This window comes from Micromesistius poutassou (genome assembly GCF_964030765.1).
Source record: "Micromesistius poutassou genome assembly, chromosome: 6".
In the NCBI taxonomy this organism is placed as follows: Eukaryota; Metazoa; Chordata; class Actinopteri; order Gadiformes; family Gadidae; genus Micromesistius; species Micromesistius poutassou.
In genome coordinates, this window is record NC_140276.1 from 12,388,141 (window position 1) to 12,408,849 (window position 20,709).

The 20,709-nt window shown below is 45.9% G+C and overlaps 3 protein-coding genes across 4 annotated transcripts in view; all 3 read left to right on the forward strand.

The window, feature by feature from the left end:
* Positions 1 to 653: 653 nt before the first annotated feature.
* On the forward strand, positions 654 to 4,355 carry LOC311344645 (inositol-trisphosphate 3-kinase C-like; the record flags this gene model as incomplete). The annotated part of the gene is made up of 6 exons (XM_084468999.1): positions 654 to 708; positions 1,068 to 1,281; positions 2,117 to 2,321; positions 2,666 to 2,767; positions 3,337 to 3,408; positions 4,137 to 4,355. The coding sequence occupies exons 2-6, from the start codon at positions 1,145 to 1,147 to the stop codon at positions 4,353 to 4,355; spliced, it is 735 nt and encodes a 244-aa protein (XP_084325125.1). The 5' UTR covers positions 654 to 708; positions 1,068 to 1,144.
* Positions 4,356 to 4,694: 339 nt separating this feature from the next.
* Positions 4,695 to 18,806, forward strand: nxf1a (nuclear RNA export factor 1a). Of its 2 annotated transcripts, XM_084469857.1 has the most exons (22): positions 4,695 to 5,133; positions 5,832 to 5,891; positions 6,161 to 6,377; positions 6,486 to 6,672; positions 6,761 to 6,844; positions 7,904 to 8,008; positions 8,266 to 8,346; positions 8,453 to 8,522; positions 8,709 to 8,797; positions 8,891 to 8,998; positions 10,890 to 10,999; positions 14,082 to 14,118; positions 14,994 to 15,062; positions 15,258 to 15,313; positions 15,422 to 15,529; positions 15,868 to 15,926; positions 16,058 to 16,173; positions 16,720 to 16,762; positions 16,869 to 16,941; positions 17,579 to 17,761; positions 18,328 to 18,388; positions 18,500 to 18,806. In XM_084469857.1, exons 1-22 carry the CDS (start codon positions 5,073 to 5,075, stop codon positions 18,536 to 18,538), a joined length of 2,016 nt encoding a protein of 671 aa, XP_084325983.1. In that variant the 5' UTR covers positions 4,695 to 5,072; the 3' UTR covers positions 18,539 to 18,806. The 2 variants fall into 2 exon arrangements, with proteins under 2 accessions (XP_084325983.1, XP_084325984.1); XM_084469858.1 differs by lacking the exons at positions 4,695 to 5,133; positions 5,832 to 5,891 and adding an exon at positions 5,367 to 5,780.
* Positions 18,807 to 19,608: 802 nt separating this feature from the next.
* The window catches only part of atg2a (autophagy related 2A), a 28,659-nt gene continuing 27,558 nt past the window's right edge, over positions 19,609 to 20,709 (forward strand). Inside the window, exons 1-2 of the mRNA XM_084469851.1 lie at positions 19,609 to 20,114; positions 20,437 to 20,599. Of these exons, the coding sequence (XP_084325977.1) occupies positions 19,944 to 20,114; positions 20,437 to 20,599 (334 nt within the window). The 5' untranslated portion in view covers positions 19,609 to 19,943. The remainder of the gene's footprint in view (positions 20,115 to 20,436; positions 20,600 to 20,709) is intronic.

Here is a 20,709-nt window from a genome sequence, read left to right on the forward strand (position 1 = left end):
AGGAGACACACACTGCATGTTTTCCGAGGAGGAAGGGGAGGAGGGCTTGGTTTGCAGGAGGGGGAGAAGGAGTGATATGAGGACATTGCAGGGGGTTAACGGAGACGTTTGTCAACCACATCCCATCCTCTCCAAACTTCTGCACCTCTCCTCCTCTGACTCCTCTATGTCCTCCTTCAACGTCTACTCCACCCACAGCGAGGAGGTCTTCAGCGAAGGAGAGGACACACAGGACTCCAGGCAGAACGCAAACAGAAAGGTTGGTTACTACGACCTCATTTTGCTTCCCATGGAAAGGCTTTGTTTACCAGGCCTGTGGTCCAGGCGATTTGCATCGGCCTGAAAGAAAGCCTTTATACGGTATGATTTGAATGGATTTTGCATGTTCCAACTCCCGCTCTTTAGGTTATAGTGTACTTTAAATACAGACCCCTGTGGAACAACACATGGGCTGGGCTTAGGTGACATAAACAAGCTCTTAGCTACTCTGGTCTTAGCAATGGTCCCATGGGCACAATACTCCTCTCTGTTTCAGCAGAAAAAAACACAGTCAGGTCACCCTCATATAACCAGGAAAAGAACGTTGAGACTGAGTGGTATGTTGTGTTCCCCAACAGTGCGTTTCATGGAAGTCCCTGAAGACCATAATGCACTGGTCCCTGAGGAGGAACAGCCCCCCCTCCTGGGTCCAACTTGCTGGGCATCAAGGCACGATGGTTACTACTGTAAAACACACACACACACACACACCCCCTAACACAGACACACACACACACACGCAGACACGCCCTAACACAGACACACACGCACAGACACATGCACGCACGCACATACGCACACACACACACCCTATCACAGACACACACACTGCCTAACACACACACACACACACACACATGCGTACACACACACGCAGACACATGCTCGCATGCACGTGCACACACACACACACACACGCACATAAACCCTAACACACACACAAACACCCTACCCTAACACACACACACACACTCCACAAAACGTTAACACCTTCTCCCTCTCCCCGTCGCCGCGCGCTGTTGCCATAGGCAACTTCCAGCTGAGCGAGGGCGGGGAGGTGCTGAAGCTGTTCAGCCCGACGGAGGCGGCGTGTCTGGAGCTCCTCATGAGGGACCCACTGCGGCCCTTCGTCCCCCAGTACCACGGCCTGCTGACCCGGGGGGAGGAGCGCTACACATGCATGGAGGACCTCCTGGGGGGCCTCGCCCGCCCTGTCATCATGGACGTCAAGATGGGTGTGCGGTAAGGCCGCCGCGGAGGGGGGGAGGTTGGGGGGGGTTTAGTGTAAAGGGACTTTGAGTCCTAAAAAAGAGCTTTATATGAGTCCCATTTATTATTATTATTAGTAGTAGTTGTAACCCACCGCATTGTAATGAACCACCGTGAACCCATAAGGAAGAGGACAATACCTGTGGTGTTTTGTGAAGACCAGCGAAACGAGCAGCTACACAACAGCTCATAACCAAATTAGCATTCTCCAAATGAATGTTCAATTAGCACAATGTTGATATGTTCGGGACAGGCAGGAGATTGGACTTTAATAGGGAAAGAGTTGGTTGGAGTAGAGTAATGTTTAAATGGTGAATGTCTGAGTGGATCCTTTTCCCGGAGGCTTCATTGAAGGACAGAGACTCCCAGTCTCAGGTACCATGGTCGTAGACTCAACTAGTGACGGTACTACCCGGGCCCTGGTACATAAACGGAGCATGAGTAGAACCCCAGAAACTCATCATGAGTGGGTCGGGCAAGGGGAGTAGCCAGAGGCCTAAATGTTTTGATCTTATGACCACAAACAACAGGAACACAGGAACAACACAACAGCAACACAGGAACAACACAACAGGAACACAGGAACAACACAACAGTCCAACAAGGCTGTTGTGAAGTGGTGGGGTCGTCACACAGGGGAACGTGTCAATTCTTGTGATAGACCAGACTTTCGAATATGCATTTAGCCCCTCCCCCTCGAAGAAAAGGCTTCCCATTTCCCATTTTGCTGTATATTTAAAAACTGCAGCGGTTGAATAAATAAATGCTTGCGCATTGGGCGGGGCTTGGTGTGGGATTCTGTTCCCAGGACCTACCAGGAGGAGGAGATAGTGAAGTGTCACAGAGAGCCCACCCTGCGCAGCGACATGTACCACAAGATGCTGAAGGTGGACCCCGGGGCCCCCTCGGCGGAGGAACACGAGCAGGGGGCCGTGACCAAGCAGCGCTACCTGCAGTGGAGGGATACGACCAGCTCCACCTCGGCGCTCGGGTTCCGCATAGAGGGCATCATGGTAGCGTGACACGACGCAATACCGCCACCAGTGTCTCGTTTGTTCAACGTGTTTCTAGTGTTCGTAGGATAAAGTCCGTCCACACGTTTGATATCGATCCCCCCCAAGGGATTTTGTCCCCCTCTCCAAATCCATTTGATTCGCTGTTCACAACGGATTAAATGGGTTTAAAAAGCTGTTTAAATGTCCATGTGGTTCATGTGCTGGATGGGTTTTATCACTATTATCATAACCCACACAATGCAGTAACATCATTAATGACATGAATGGTGTATAGTTATTGTGCATAGTTATTGTACATAGGTGACCTGACTGCGTTGTGTGGGTTTTCCTCTCTTTGTCAGATGGAGAACGGCAGCGTTCAGCGGGACTTTCGGAAAATGCTGAGCTTAGCGCAAGTCACCGAAGTGCTCCTTTACTTCACCAAGAGTCGCCTGGACCTCCTGGTCAGTTCACGCTCTCTCGGTACACAGCGGTAGATCTGTTAAAGAGAATGATGTTGAATAAGGGTTCTGATTTGGGCGCTGCCTTCACCCCCCTGCAGTCAAACACAGAAACAGGGAAGGCTTGTTCTAAATGAACTGAAAGTATTCAATATTTAATTGATTTTGGAAAATAGGGCAACCGTAATAATTGTATCATGGGGGCATGTTGAATGTCTCAGTTGTTTTGCAGTATTACAGCAGTTTTACATTGTGGATGCTGGCAAGGTTATATGTTGATTGGCATTATTCATTAAGAATGGTTTGGGAATCCAGCTAACCATTAAGAGAATGTACGGGTTATTTAAAGAGTTTGGGGTAAGCTTTTCGGTTAGAATAAATCTGAAAAAATAATCTAAATTATGTGACATTTTCTATAGTCCTTCTGAGATGTGCGGGAGAAGTGAACTTCAGCAAATGTCCTTAACACTTAATCAAGCGCATTTCAAAATCAACAGCAATTGTGATGCTAGTTTTCCCAACTTGCCCGTCACCACACTTGTTTTCTCCTTCCCAACGTCCCCCGCGGGCAGACGGCCTACCACTGCAGACTGCTGGCTCTGGGAGACGCCCTGCAGACATCCCCCTTTTTCAGCTCCCATGAGGTGGGTGGTGGAGGAGGAGGAGGGGCAAGCGTCTGATTGGTTCTTTGCACCCAGAGATGAATACGGATTTAATGAACAGAGATAAAAGAGCATTCATATGTGACCATCAAATTAATAGATTAGAGAGCATTCATATATGACCATCAAATGAATAGATTAGAGAGCATTCATATATGACCATCAAATGAATAGATTAGAGAGCATTCATATATGACCATCAAATGAATAGAGAATTAAGACGCCATGATAGATGTTCCCCTTTTAAGATTGTTAAATTTTGATTATACAAAAGTATGATCATTCTGAGAATTTTAAAAAGGCAAATTTTACATCCACATCTAATCTTTGCTACTTAATTTATAGATGATAAAACAATAACTTTTCTGCATGCATAACCAATAATGCGCTACGTCCAATAATTTCCACCTGTTATCAGTTAATAGCCTAACAATAATATCAATTATATTAATCAAATGATGGGGATGATAATATGTGTGCACAACAACTCATAAAAAGTCTGCCACAGGCCGACACTTTTTTGCCACTTTTACGCAAAACAAATCATTAAAATCTGGTCAAATGACTGTTTCCTTCTGCACAACTTCACCGTCATGCTTAGAGATGTGTGACGTATGCCGGACGCATGATGCTCTCTGCCGCCTGATACTTCTTTTTGTCTGGTCGTCTACTGCACTCAGTCAACAAGAGGGTTTCACTCTTCCCACCAGGTGATCGGCAGCTCGCTCCTCTTTGTCCACGACCACAGCGGCAAGGCCAACGTTTGGATGATCGACTTCGGGAAGACCACACCTTCTCCGGACGGCACCCGGATCCGGCACAACGTCCAGTGGGTGGAGGGGAACCGGGAGGACGGGTACCTCATCGGGCTGGCCTCCCTCACCTCCTCGCTGCACCAGGCCATCGCCCTCGCCTCCCAGCAGCAGTAGACTCACAGAGAGGGCTTGGAGATAGAGGGGAGGGGGGGGGGGGGGACCACTTGCAAGCAAGTGGTCCAACCTTACCAGAACAGACTGGGTGATGACATGGCTGGATATTCCATTATTATTATGATTATGTTCTCCTTGACACAAAACAATGTACATATTAAAGAGACAATGGTCTCCCATCCATATCTCACACGAAAAAATATAAACGATTTTTATGGAAGTGCAATGGTTTTTTCAATAGTGTTTTTTTTTATAGTGCTTAAGATATAAGTGACATAAATCCTATAGCATGCAGTTTATATTATAATACACCAGGGGGGGCGCGTCTCGCGCCCAGAGGCAGTTCCCGACGGCGCCTGCCCTCTATCCGCTCCAGGATCACTTGCTCGTTCCTTTTAGATTCCGAAACGAAATGTCAAGCTGGGAGATATTGTTCTATCACTTTATGACTTTATACAATATTCATACAGACAAAACAGAAGCATACTGGTGTTGTTTAGGGTACAAGCTTTCAGAAACGAATCGTCTTCGTACACTAGAAAAGATGATGGTATAGTAAAAAGAGACCGACGCCCCGGATAAAGTTGCAGCGTTAACTTAGTAGTCAGTGCAATGGTGTTGAATCATTCATAAATTAACTTCAGCCTTCAATTCGAATTTTATTTTTGCATGGGGGTACTTGCTAGACCTTCAAAAGTGCATTAGTCCTCAGAAGTCATGGCTTTCTCTCAGCGTGGCTATCAGAACTTCGCGGTGGTCGCCCGTGTTCTGGACGAAGGTAGGTGAACCGTAGTCCGTCCCCCGTCCCGTCCCCCCCTGGCCGGTCGGGGGTCCAACACCGTGTACAGTAACGCCTCAGCTCCAGGAGCACACTTCTACCTGAGTTATGTGGCATGGTTCTGTCAGTGGATTCGACCACATGCGTGAACATGATTTAAAGGCCAAACGAGGGCGGCCCAGCAGGGGGCGCTGTCGGCTAGGGCCGTGGTCCGAGGCCTTTGTTGTGCTGTCACAATTATGAAACCATGGCAATGACATATTATGCCGTCGTGTATAAAGTGATCACCATTTATGTTTACATGTTTGTTTGATAACCAATACAGGGCCAACCATTGTTGATTTCTCCAGTGCGCCTCTTCCATGCGCGAGGAACCAGAAGCGGAAGCGGGACATTTGTAGTTCTGTAGTTCTGAGCGCTCACTGCAACACGCAGTGTTTTTCTAGCCTGTGACTCGGCGCCTAATCCGAGCGATATAATAACACTGCGATCTTTATAAACATCGAGATAGTTGATTATGACTAGCTGAAGTCTTTCGTACGAGTTTAATATAACCACGGTAGTCCTTTGTTTTTGATTCCGTGCGTGGCCGTGATTCCCTCGCTGTGTGCCTGGGAATATGGCGGAAGGCGGCCACTACTACAATGGTGAGTTGCTCTGATGCAGACCAACGCTTGTTTGAATCCCTTTCTCTTCAGATCCTGATGATTTCTCCGTGACGAGAGAGTTCAGAAGCAATGGTGGTACATTCGGTGGAGGTACAAATATGTTTTGGGCTCCAGTTTTGCCATTCATGACTACGTTTAGCAATTACCTCTTAGCAATGTCCTTCAAAACAACAATAGGATGCAACCTTTTAATGCTTATCGGTGCTCCGAAATATGGATGTATTGATGTCACTTTTATTATGATATAATTTTAACCTATAATGTGTTGTTATTTCATTAACTAATGTTTCTGTTTAATAAAAGAAGTAGATGTTCTATTGCTGCAGAACAATAACCTAAGCTCTCGTTTCCTCTCCCAGAGCATGATGACAGGGCTGGGGCGCCATACCGTGGCGGCCGAAAAGGCCGGGCGTCACACAGGGCCCGGTCCTATGGCGAGGGGCCCCGCAGAGACAGAACCAGGGGAGGTCACCAGCCTAACTACATGGGCCCCGGACCGCGATCCAGACTTGACGACATGGACGGCGATGTAACCATGAGCGACAACTCCCAGGACAGCACCTCACAGCGCAGATCGTAAGTGTGTCCTTATAAACAAACAAACTGATATCAAAGCCCATGGGAGCCTCTGTGTCCGAAGCCCTGTGTGAATGTGTGTTTGACTGCCGTCTGCTCCCCCCTCAGCAAGCCGTACAGCAGGCCCTATCGCAGAGGAGATGGCCGTGCCGACAGAGACCGGCGAGGGGGCAGGGGAGGAGATGGATATAAAGGAGACAGAGGAGGAGGAGGAGGAGGCGGAAGAGGAGGCGGAGGAGGAGGAGGATACTCTGGAGGAGGAGGGAAGAACCGTTCAGGCTGGTACAAAATGACGGTGAGTGTTGACGGACCAGGTGGCCATACACCGGGTTGGGATCAGGGATCAAACCGACGGTGCTGAGACTTGGTCTTTGGTTTTCCAGATACCGCACGGAAGAAAGTACGACAAGAAGTGGCTGCTGACGGCACTGCAGAACATCTGCTCCGTGCCCTTCAACGCCGTGCACGTGAGTAGCTGCCCTCCAACATTGTCGTTTTTAAAGGTCCCATGACATGCCACCAGGGGTGGTGTGATTAGCCGCTACAAGCCGTTTTGAAAATCTGCCTCTTGTGACATCACAGGTGGGCGTGTCCACCTTGATGTGCACTGGATAGGTCAGTCTACCAGCTGACCCAGTGGACTGTAGCAAACGTTGCTCATCTATCCGTCACAGATCTAGGTGGACATGCCCACTTGTGATATCATAAGAGACTTTCAAAGATTTTCCAAACGGCTTGTAACGGCTAATCACACCACACCTGGTGGCATGTCATGGGACCTTTAAGGGTTGTCCGTCAGGTGTCGGCGCTTCCCCTAGGGTGGAGCACCAGGCCTGGCAGGGGGTTCCCGCGCGCAAACAGAAACATTATTATCTCTGTGAGGGAACCTGTCGTTGTCTTAAAAGTAAATACAAAGACAAAATGTAACAAAACAGGAGCAGGCTCATTGGATCGCCATTATACTAAGAATACAGACTCACTCACTCACTCACTCACTCAATCACTCACACACACACTCTCTCTCTGTGGGACACTCAGTTAGGTGGAGCCGGGGTTCGAACTAGCAACCTTCTGGTCAAGCCAACCCCCCCCCAGAGTGCCACACAATGTCCTTGATATTCTAACAAAAAAAATAGTTTTCTCCTCGTCGTGTTCACGTTCCAGAGGTTACAATTCTCGGACACCAATAGTTTAACACAGCTCTACACATCCACACACACCTACCTGTCTTGACCACGAAAAGAACGCTACCTGCATCAGAAGCGGAGTGGAATGTTTCCAAACCGTTCGGCAGACAGAATTTCTCTTATTCCAGTAACAGTGATAAAATGGCATACATTACTCGGTTGACGATCTTATTTTTGTTGGCCTGGTGGGGGTTCTCATTGGCTTGGTGGCCCGCCAGACCTCTACTATGACAGGGAAATCAAAAAATGTATATATATATTTATCCCAAAAAGGAACGTGGGGTATAATAAGAAAATGAGTTTTTCTTCTGCTCTGACCTTTTTCCTCTTTTCCTGCAGTACAATGTTGACAACTACCGGGCCCATTTCTACGTGGATGATGTTGCTACGGCGACCGCCCTTCACAAATGTTCCCACAAGATCACAGACACAGACGGCTATAAGGTAGGCTAAAGGGACTCGGGCACAAAGACTGGTACAAGCAGTCTACCATGGGTTTTTAAGAAGCAGAACAAAAGACAACTGCTTTCGGATCCGGTCCTGACCGGGTTGTTTGATGGGTTTGGATGCTTGTTTGCTGACCTATCGATCACTTGTTATATTCATCCGATGTTCCAATCCAATGCCAGTTCTGTGCATCAAAGTGCATCTGTGGCCCTAATGTGTGGCGGTCTTTCATCTGGCCACGTGTTCCCCCTCAGGTGGAGGTCCATATGAACGCCAGCGCCCCTCCAGCCTTCCTGCAGTCGGACCTGAAACCTGAGGACTTGGAACACCTAAAGGTGAGACCACAGATGTGATGCGAGGACCTTCTATTTATAATTGAATATGCTGTTGATTTGACTGATGTGTAATATTATGTTTAACATTTGTTAAAATCGTTCCCAGCAATGCATGGCAAAGCGTTTTGACGGCTCCCAGCAAGCACTGGACCTGAACAACCTCCGGACGGACCCAGGTGAGCTGGTGCTGGGCAGTCGCAGAGGCCAATTCATTGATCACCTATTCATTATTTTCCACATCCTTTGCCACAAATGTCGTGAATGCCACACATGAACATTGAGCCTGATTTCCAACACTGGTGCTAAGATGCTCCAAATCCTCGTGATTCCTGCTAATCCCACGCTGTCGTTATTCGTCCCAGAACTGGTCTCTCAGAACATTGAAGTCATACTGAACAGGAAGACGAATATGGAAGCTGTCCTCAAGATCATTGAAGGGAACATTCCAGAGGTAAGGAACCTACTTGTCATCTTTTGTCAATCATTAAGCATGTGACCCCCACCTCCAAAGACGTCTAATGTGATCACCCCTCTCGTCTGTTAGTTGGTGTCCTTAAACCTGAGCAACAACCGCATCCAGAAGCTGGACGAGTTATCCAACCTGATTGGCAAAGTGCCCAACCTGAAGACCCTCAATCTCTCCAACAACGAGGTGGGATTGAATGACACGTTCGACTTGGGCTATTGCATACAGGTTTAGTTATTAAAACGGCCCAGAGGAACTCCTGGAGAAACTGAAGATTAAGATTTAACAAAGCATTCCAAACGACATCCCCACCGAGCATTTCCCAGTGAAGCGTGTACGTCGTCTAATGGAATCATTTTGGTTGTCTTCAATCAAGCAGTTCCTTTAGTGAGAGACCATTACACCCCGCATGTAAGAAGGAACGCTTCCGCAGGTCTTTTATTCCATCTGCCATAAGACTCATTAAGACAACTGTAAGGAAACATTGTGCTGTCACTAATCACTTCACCTGATTACTTCAATGTAAATAAGGACCTTTGAGCCTCAACTGTTGTGTAACCCTTATATTGCGTTCAGACCAAACACCACATTGGTCGTGGTGTCGCCTGAGTTACAAATCCGTCGCTGTACGATTTGTCCAAGTTTTATCACACAAATTTAGTCGCCCATGTATGAGGAAGTTGAGTTGTTGCGAAAGTACCAGAGACGTCGGAGAACCCGACGCAGTCTATTCACAACATCAACCTGAGGCATGCAGCTTTTGGCAGTGATATTATATATTATATAGGCCTGTCGATAAGCAATAAATCAATTAATCGCACGATAAATTCAAATGAGACGATAATTTTGCAGTCCGTGATAAATAAGCTTTTTTTTTTTTCTCGTCTCTCTATCAAAGAGACTGGATGACAAGAGTTTTCACTCCGGAGCATCGGTCTCGACAGACCCCTCTCGCTTCCTTGGCGTACTGGTTAGCCGCATGGTCTCTGTGTGGGGGAGGCGGAGCCCTGGCGTTACACAGAGTCAGAGCCTGTCTATACGCCCTTCTTCCGCGCGTCTTCCTAAACATTCTCTGCCAGAGTGCAGCATGAGAGCCCCGTGAGGAGTAGCAAGTCAGAGAAAACGCTATTTGAGATTTGGAGGAATGAAAAACAAAGATGGAATTGGTTTCAAAGCCGAACACGACAGCTGCCGTGTGGGAGCACTTAGGGTTCAAACTGAATGACCGTGGTGATGAACCACTTAACCTGTGCGAGCCGGTATATCGCATTTGTTGTAAAACAGTAGAAACTAAACACGCCAATACAACAAACATGCATCTGCACCTAAAGCATAATCATCCGATGCAGTTTTCCCAGCTGCGAAAAAAAAACTGATCATGGGACATCTCCGTCTTCAGTCCACAATCACTGGGGCGTTTAGTCGACAAAGTACAAACAGGACAGTTCAAATGGTGCGCACTCACTGACAGTTGTAGTTCGCTTCATGTAGTTTTATTTCAATTTTATTGATTGTTTTTGGTTGTTTTGTTTATTTATTTTGGATATTTAAAATGTCTGCCAGTTCCAGTGTTAAATATTCTTTACAAATAACAGTTTATTGATCTTTGAAAGGTTGTACTTGCATTATTATTTCATTATCATTATATTAGTTGAAAATGGTCTCAAAACGGCAATATTATCGCTTATCGCAATAATTTCTGGGACAATTTATCGCCCAGCAAAATTTGTTATCGTGACAGGCCTAATATAATATTATATAGATATTTATATAAAATATTATATAATATTATATATAGGGCTCCGGGAGTCGCAAACGGCAACAATCACTCTCCTCCATGCTGCGGTTCACTCCGGACTGCAGGGAACGGTTGGCCGGTTGAACGCTGATTGGCTGTTACGTTACGTCACTCAGGGAGTGAACACTGATTGGCTGTCATCACGCCACTGCCGCGGCAAAGTTAAAATATTTAAACTTAAGCGACTTGTCGCTCTACTAAATCCTTGTGAACTTGCTCGCCCGTACCAAGGGAATTTCTCATGCATGGGATGAAATCAAGTTCTTATCTGGTCTTCAGCTGAAGTCGGACAGAGAGCTGGACAAGATCAAAGGGCTGAAGCTGGGCGAGCTGTGGCTGGAGAGGAACCCCCTGAGCAACAACTACAAGGACCAGGCCTCCTACATCAGGTTAGTCAGACCGCGCTCTGTCTCTGGACAGGGGGGGGGGGGCGTGTATGTTAAGGGTGTGTCTGAAGGGTGAGTGTGGTTGGAGCTGGAGATGTGGCTCGTGAGGACAGACCCAGGCCTAACCCTGAACTCTTCGTCTAGGTGGGAGACATTGGTTAGCCGTCGGGCATCCCGTTTAATGATTCTTATTCCTCAGCAAAGGGGCGTGTGGGTGTGTGTGTGTGGGTGTGTGGGTGGAGGCATGCACCTGTGATTGGAATTCAGTCTCATTTATCCCCGTCCTTGTTCACTAGTCTGGGGCCTTGCCATGTGGTTCTTTTTCCTACCTTTTCCTGTTGGCTAACATTTCACATTTTTCAAAAAAACACAGGAGGACCGTTCACCACGCAGCAACTCCATTTCCTATTTTTTTTAGATTTAATTTGATGAATTACTTGAAAGTATCGATGTGAAGTGGTTCCCAGCATCCCACGGCCAGTTTACCCACCAGACTTCTTCTAAAAAAAGTGCTTATCCCACCACAAATAAAGTTTAGTTTCAATCTTTCGAAATTAACTTAGAATATCTTATAGTTATCAATCCCCACCACAGATGAGTGGTGTATACAGGGTAACTCAAACCATCTTTTTGTGGAGTTCTTTAAGTACAAAAAAGGTTGATTACTGGAGAGGAGGCATACCAGCTCATGGGTCAGAATTGACAACAGTTTGGACCAATCAAACTAGACTTCTACTGGTGAGTGACAGCCACTGACTGTGCTTGTTTCCCCTCCCCTCGTGGCATCTTTGCCCAATCGGCATCCTGCAACAGGCCAGTATGGAAGGCTGGTTAGCCTATGACGGGTAAGATCCCACCTTGAAACCCCGGGACGACCTAAGGCAGGCACAGTCACGATTACTCAGCCGAGTCACTGTGAGCGCTGACTCACGCAAGCATAAAGTGACCAGAAGACTTGGAAGAGATGAAACCATCACAGGATAAGCCGTTGGGTACAGAGGTGGAGGAGGGACATGTGTCAGGATCTAAACAAAAACGTGAGGAAGAGCCAAAAGGAATTCTGCAAATTGATCCTTCAGTTGGGGATCTGTGGCTTATAACAAACAACACTGCAACTCTCTGAACGCAAAGGCCTGAGAGCAGTGGTGGCCAATATCAAAACCAAAGAAGAATATTGGAACATAATGCTATATGGAAACTGTGAAACTGAGAAACAGTCTTGCTGGATCGCCGTCAAATGAAACATGCAAATCCAAACATCCAACCATGCACATACTTGTGGGGCCGGGGCCTATATATCGACCCAATATTGGTTGAACATCCACTAGATACTAGCCAGTTGTAGACAGGCATTTCCATCCCAATTGCCTGCTGACTGTAACGTAACCTAAAGGCGTGGGTCCAAAACACGTAGCAGCCCTCCAGCAGCTGAATCCTCCTGTTTAATGCAGGAGTTGCTGCTGATGGTGCAAACAAAAAAGTGGTGCGCGGGTGTGGGTTAGAGGGTTAATGTGGGTTAATCTGACTCTACCAAATGTTGTTATTCAACGGTAAAAGGCAGAGGTGGGGGACAGCTTTGGTACTGGTGGGAGCCGACTCGCCTCGTGACTTCATGTTTCACCCTGTCCTGCTCTGGGCTGTTTGGTTTACTATACAAAGGTCACCGGGAGCCACCCAACATGTTTACCTCATTTTGTCAGTCGGGACTGTGCGTTTGTCTGTGCGTGTGCTTTTAACCCGTGAGCCTGTGATTGTCTGGGGTCAGACAGAGTTGGCTCTACTCCAACAGATGGAGCAGACTCTACGGGCGGGGGGCCGAGAGGGGTCTCTAACCTCAACCACCTTTCTCCCTCCTTAGCGCTGCAGGCTATGTGAGGCAGTTATCCGTTCTAGTTTCCACACATCCAGCAAGTGTGTGTGTGATTTGTGTGTGTGTGTGCATGCCTGCTGTCCTGCCCGGTCTGCTGAGGTGAGTATATATGTCTGGTAAGTACACTTTACGTGTGATGTCGGGCAGTGCACAGGAAGATTGAATGCGTGCTAGTACTTAAACACAGTGTCACAATAACGTGTGTAACATTTTGTCATTTAATATTTTCTAACTTGTTTAACCACAAGTGACATGGTCTGGGGTTTAAACCATTAAAACCTATTTCTAAAGCATTGTGGTTTACGGGTCAACAAAAAAGGAACTTGTATGATGAAGAGAGATCACATCTTATAATGTCCATTTCCAGTGAGCTGCTACCATCTCTTTGGCCACTGGGTGGAAGCAAGTGTCTGCAAATCCAATGTGACCAATCCTCCCCCCCCCCCCCCCCCAACCATTCTTGTTGCATAAATGATGACCTTCATAAGCATACTATTTATAACTTTGTTAGTAGGCTAAACAAGGCCTATGAGCCGAGAGGAAGGACGAAATCTGCAAATCGATGGCTTCAAACTGAGACATTTTGACAAGTGGTTTCTCTGGGAGATGTAATGACATAGCCAGCCAGCTTGACAACACCAATAGCCTCCTATTAATTTTTTATATTCTATATGAATATAATAATCCTGTCTTAAGTCTCTGGATGCATTTTGTGTGTTGGAAAATAAAATAGTGTTCCAACCATAATCTATACTACTCTGTCTGCGATCAAATTGTGGTCATTCACATGTATATTTATTAACCAGCTCACTCAAAGTGATGGAGCTGACTGCCCTTTTGGAGCCGTCACTATCCTAGGCTCATGCTCAAGCACATCCTACTGACTGGGTGACGTCAGATCAATCTCTAGCCTCATAACAGCAGCGTAGCAGTAGGCACGACCCCAGATCAGTGGCACTCTCTCTTATAACAAGAGACATTTTTGGGACGATATCGACATGGAAATATTTTATAAAACCGTGATATACTTTTCATTCTGAAATTCGCCCCAACCCTAGCATTGTCTTACAGTGTTGTTAATGTGTATGACTTGGCATGTTGAATAGTACGGCAGCAGGTGTGGCTGAGAAGGATGTCTGTGAAGGTAAGATGTCTTGCCCCGTCAAGCTTAGTTGCTATAACTCTTGTCTTTTGTGTGTGTTCCTGTTATACCAGTGCTGTGCAGACAAGGTTCCCCAGGCTCCTCAAATTGGTAAGCTTGGACATTTTCTCCCCCTTGTTGCTCAATAATAAAATAAATACTAGTAAATGCATTTCCTGCAGGAAATGCAGGGAGTCCTGTAGTGCAAAGTGAGATTGAAAATATGTTTTAGTAAAGTCACATAGTTAAAGGCGTAAAGAAATGGTAATGGCTTAAATCCAGTAAAGGGATTTGTGTCGAAATGGAGTGAACATGCACACCATTTAAAAAATGTTAAATGGTTGAAAACAAATAAAGTGAGGAGTTAAACAAATAGTTCATGTGATCAAGTTTGAATACATTTGAGATAAAATACAGACTAGCTGAGCTGTTCTGATAGTGTGCGCGTGGGGTAGTAACTTGGAAAAGTATCTTATTGACCTTATTCCTTATTCCTTCCACATATAGTTCATCGAAATAAGCTCACAAAATGATGAGGCATATACCGTTGGACTCCGTTGAGTCAGCTTTCATATGGCATATATGTTTGTGTAGATAGCATGACTTGAAAAAGATTGTTTAAGCATTCTTGTTAGCATGTAGCTTCTACTGGGAAGAATCGCATATCTATAAATTCCAAGCTAATCTGAACATTTTAAAATTGGAATGGAGTCTCTAGGTGAAAACTTGTGGCAGGAGTAGGGTCCAAAGTTTGTAGAGAATAATAAAGTAAGAATAAAACCTAAGAAGAACAATAGTATGCATGCAGCACTCGCCTACTAGTTGTATTGTTTCATTTCAATGTTATGGGCAGATTAACATGCAAAAAAGAATATCATTTGTCGTGGTTACAATGCTTGACAGTATTCACCGCCTCACGACCGAGCTCTCTTGTGGTCCTTGCTGTGTTGACCCCAACCACAACTAATCCTTTTATATTCTATAAGGACGGACAAGACCTCCCGCCACCCATTGTATTTGACGTGGAGACTCCAACCGTCATCCCCGCCTGCAAGGTGAGTCACAGAGGTCCCGTCTGGGGGCATTGTGCAGACACTTAATCGAAGGCGCAGCAAACTCCCAGAGGGCTCACTGCGTCGTCGTCGTCCTCTGTTTGTTCTTCAGAGAACTCAACAAGGCTCGTCCGTGACACGCCCTTGTGGTAAAATGTGTAAATACAAAACGTCCATTTTGTTTTCCTCCGTTTACAGGGCAGCTGCTTTGGCTCGGATGAAATCAAGGCCATCATCCTCCGCTTCCTGCAGCAGTGAGTCTCGGTCCACCATGCAGCTGGTTCCCCCACTGGTCACAGTCTCACTCGTATCCATGGTATTTGCTACGGTTGTGTACATGCGTCCATGCGGTTATGTTCCAGGTACTACAGCATATACGACTCTGGCGACAGACAGTCCCTGCTGGACGCCTACCACGACGGGGCGTCCTTATCCATGATGACGCCGTACTCAACTCAGAACCCTTCCAGGTACGAAGCGACAGGCATGCTTCAATTCAAACAAACTATATGTTGTACGTCCTGGCAATTAATGTACGCACTTATAATATGTCGTACTTAGTTATAGTACTTGGTTGTGTAGCATCTTATCCTAGTCACCTCTGTTGTATACGGGGAATGGGTTAACCTAACAATTGTTAGTGCTTGGCATTTGTTTGTATGAACATCCTTACTGTGGACAAATGGACTTATTGTAAGTCACTTTGGATGAAAGCGTCTAAATGCCTGTTTGAAGAAGAGGACACGTGTCTCTGAGCGGACCGCGTGGGACCCAGCGGGACAGGTGTGACCTCTCGCTCTCTCCACAGGAGCAGTCTGGGAGAGTACCACAAGGACAGTCGCAACCTGAAGAGGGTCAAAGACACTAGTAAGTCCTCCTGTGCACACGGAAACTATCGTGCTGAAAACTTAAAGCTTATCAGTTTACCCAAAGCCATCCCAACGACGCCCTCATGACGGCTGGTGATGATCTGAACCACCTCCTCCTCTCCCCTGCAGCCATGCGCTACCGTCTGCTGAAACACACGCGGCTCAACGTGGTGGCGTTCCTGAACGAGCTGCCCAAGACGCAGCACGACACCGCCTCCTTCAACGTGGACGTGAACACCTACACGGTACACTACGCCGCTGGTTCCGCCGGGCGCTACCTTGGCACCACGTTGCCCCTTGTTGTTTTAAAGTCGTATGAGCAGAAACGTCAGCCATCTTCCCCCACTATACAATCAGAGAACTGGGAGTGGGGTGGAACATGGTCAGTGTGTCTGTGATGGACACGCAAGTTTGCAGAAGCACCGGTTATTGTTATGAACGGCTGGGCCAGCCCCTGCTGTAGCCAAACAGAGTACTCGAATATCTGCAACCTTATATTCAACATAACTGGTTTCATAAAAAGGCGATGTCGACTAGAGCTGTGGTCAGTCGCTCTGTAATAACCTTTTAATGGTCTGGAGATGAATGACCACAAATTAAATCAACAAACTGGCAATGTGAACTGCATTGTGAGATCCACTTCTTTCACCAAGTTATACTTCAACACATAGCGCTAAAATGTGTTGAAGTATAATACCTGCTTACCACTATAAACCACACCAGTTTCCTGTAGTTATCTGCACCAGCTCAAGGTTACTCTGAGTTCATGTTTCCTCTGCTTTCTCCTGTAGACTACCCTGCTGTCGTTCACAGTCAGTGGAGTGTTTAAAGAAGGTCAGTACTTTGCTACCAGACTTTCAAAGTTGGGATTATTTGTAATATTCTTAGGTGTATATGTTGTCTATGAGTGTAAACATGACTTGTTTTCTGTCTGTCACAGTGGAAGGTAAATCTCGAGACTCCACCATGGCCTTCTCTCGAGTGTTCGTCACAGTCCCCGCTGGCAACTCAGGGTGAGCCTCAAAGCCTGAGCATAACGCCTTCTATTGACTGACTTCCTGCTACGTGCCTTGTGTCCATACTGAGTGTTGATCTAACGACGACATGTTTTACGTAATGACCACCCTCCTGTCTTAAAGGACAATTCCGATATTTGGCACATTGAGCCCCCTTTCTAACCGGAAACTGAAACGGAAAGGGGGGCGTTTACGTTTGGTTGTAGTCTTTTCGCTCGGTTCTAGCTCTACTGTTGAGACGGAGAACCGAGCGAAAAGACTACAACCAAACGTAAACAGCCCCCCTTTCCGTTTCCGGTCCGGTTTCCATTTCAATGGGATTTACAAAATGCCAAATAAAACACGACAAACTGTATTTTGCTACGATACTTGATTTGGAACATCAACGAACACCACTAACCACTCGGTGAGTTGCACATTTCTGAAAACGAACGTTAAGGGTTGTTTTAAGGACAGGTCTGTGAATGCCCGTAGCCAGCCATTCTGAAGCAGGCAGGGGCGATTTGAAATGAGCCAAATACCGGAGTTGTCATTTAAGCCATCTAGTCTTCTGTCTCATGTAAGTTAGGGTGTCTTAATGGTAAACATGAATATCAATCACATGGTAACAATGTGTTTGCTGCCCTTACCACAGACTATGTATAGTCAACGACCAGCTGTTCATCCGGATGGCCACGACGGAGGAGATCCGCAAGGCGTTTGTGGCCCCGGCCCCCACGCCGTCCTCCAGCCCCGTGCCCACCCTCACAGCCCCCCAGCAGGAGATGCTCTCGGCCTTCTCCCTCAAGTCCGGCATGAACTTTGAGTGGTCCCAGAAGTAAGCACAACCCTAAGTTAGGCATCCAACCAAGTTATCTATTGGTATTGGTGGGAATACTGGAAAACGGATGTACATTTAGGCTGTGTGGAGGGAAGTATTGAGTTTCTCACTGTAGTCTATAGTTGGTACTTTCAAACGTCACTGTTATATAAACAGGTTTGTATTGTAATAGTCATGTTAGGACAACCCTTAAAAATATTTCCAAACCCATTTGGGAAGAAATCTTATGGTTTTTCAATAGTCGTGACTAAATGAAAGATGATTGTTTCCATAGTGGGTTCCAGAGTGCAGGAAGGTCAAATACATATTATTTATTGCCACTCTTGCAGGGCTGGACCCACCATAATATTTATTATTCACTGTTGTTGTTTATGTTTTTAATGTTGTTTCATGTCCTCATGTATAATTGTTGGGAGCTTGTACTGCAAGAAAAATTTCCGTGCAAATGGACAATAAAGGATTATCTTATCTTATCTATCTTATATTGTTCAGTGCCTGATTGGTACTGAAGCCATTCAAATGCTAATTAAAATGCTGTGGTCTCTTGTCTTTCTATCCTGAAGGTGTCTTCTGGACAACGAATGGGATTTCAACAAAGCTGCTATGATCTTTACACAGTTGAAGGTAGCCTGGCAACTCTAACTTCATGTGGTTACTTTTGTGATTGTCTATTTTCAATTATCATTATTAATGCTAAACATACTTTACTTTACCTTTTTTTGCTTTTGTTTTTAGACGGATGGCAAGATTCCAGACGTCGCCTTCATAAAGTGAAGATGTTATTCAACGAGGAGGATAGGAACATTGGTTTCAGGCGAAGAGCTCTATTTTCTATGGGTTATGTTCCAGCCCCATCCTTTTATCTGTTCAATGGATTATATTCAGACCAAGAGACATATTTTGATTTATTTGTTTTAATGAACAATGTCATCACTGACCTAAATCTTATAATAAAATTTTGGTTCTTATTGTTACCATAGTCTTTTTGTGTTATTTTGTATACAATACCATTTCATGGTTTCATATAAATAAAATACTTAAAATCCAAATAATGTATCTTATCATTCTATTTGCATAATGTACTAAACTGCATGCGCTACTGTGGCATAAGCAATACAGAGGTAGGGGGTACTACTTTTTATTTATTTATATTAAGTAGGCTACAATTTACTGGGGCAAGTAGACTGACCATCGCTCATAGTCAATTGAGAAGTAGTTTCAACCCTGGTATCAAGTTGTCTGTGGTGGGTCTGGTCTGCAAGAACAATGCGTGTGTCAGGGCCGCTACAATCCCCTCCGTGATTCGCGTTACTATCGCTGTGGATGTCTCCCAGGATCATCAGATTATCTCGATGTACAGAGCATCTCCATGGTGAGCATACTGACCGGTAGCCTCACCATCTGGGATGGGAACAGCAGTAGCTCTACCCAGCCTGACCCAGACAGGCTCAGTTCTGACCCCGCCTTTGGCCAACCGAATGTCCCACTGTAGGAAACTTCATAAAACTGTAGTAGTGTAGGACTGTACTGTATTACATATTTATAATAGGGTTATATATATATATAGACCTACAACCCTAAGGTTGTACAGTATAGAATACATTCACAGCAAAAATGAGAATTACACAATAATATAAAACGCATTGAAAATCATAGCTTTGCGTATATATACGTAATATATATATATATACACTTTTTTTGTTGTATTAAATACATAATACAAATCGTATTTTTGAGACCTTACAAAGATGGCGTCTCTCTGAGTCTCTTCCGGAAGTTGGCAGGCTGGCGTCATCACGCACCGTTGTTTATCGTACCTCCAGTTCACGTATAACAATAAACAACCCAGAAACAAGGGATACGCGTAAGGACCTGTCGCTTGAATCCGAGACAGATGTGGTCAGAAAATGTGAACTTAAACAACAAATAGCAAGTGGACCATCTTGTCAAGCCCGTCTGGATTCTCCACGGTCCTGAACACAAAGGATTTTCGAGTTTTGGTGTCAAGAAACCACAAGAGTGACGGTCCACCCCCTTCCCTAGCCCCTCTTTAGCTAACACTAGCTCAGTCTTTGCTTGCACACTTGTGTTGGTTTGTTATGCAGTGGCCAGAGGACTGTTCTCGCGTGTTTTCTCCTCTGCCACCTCTTTGTTCCCTCTCTCCCCTGTCTCTGGCCCCATGTCTCGCTGGCTCTTCCCTTGGTCAGGCTCGATCAAGAAGCGGGCCTGTCGGTACCTCTTGCAACACTACCTCGGCCACTTCTTGCAGGAGCGACTGAGTTTGGATCAGTTGGGCTTGGACTTGTACAATGGCAGTGGTGTCATCAAAGACATCAACCTCGACGTTTGGGTGAGTCGACGTTGGGAGAGGCTGTCAACTTTCCAGCACTCACTCATGTTTTTGTCGAACTCGTGCACGGTGCACCCTCGACTATTTCGCAATTGGGAGTCGAGTTCATCAACAATCCTCAACGTCATGTGTCTCACTTTTACAAACTCTTGGAACAGCAGTTAGAAGAAACTGCGATGAGTAACAGTGTCAGAATCTGTCCAGTTGTTATTGTTTTTCTCACATTACTTGCATTTCCTAAATCATAGCTCTTCTGTCCAACACCATGAAAACACATGACATTTAAACGTCCACCATTCCTGGTTTGTTTGTGCCCTAATAGGCGGTTAATGAGTTCTTGGAATCTCTCGGTGCCCCTCTGGAGATTGTGGACGGATTCGTGAGCAGCATAGCGGTGACCATTCCCTGGCAAGCCCTTGTGACAGATCACTGCACTTTAGAAGTAACTGGACTTCAGATAACATGCCGACCCAAGTATCGAACCAGTAAGTCACCTGGTAACTGGTAACCCAAACTTGTTATGTCTCTCCCTCTCTCTCTCTCCCTTTTCCCCCTGAGCTGCTCTGAAGCATTGCAAGCCTGGACACTTTTATCT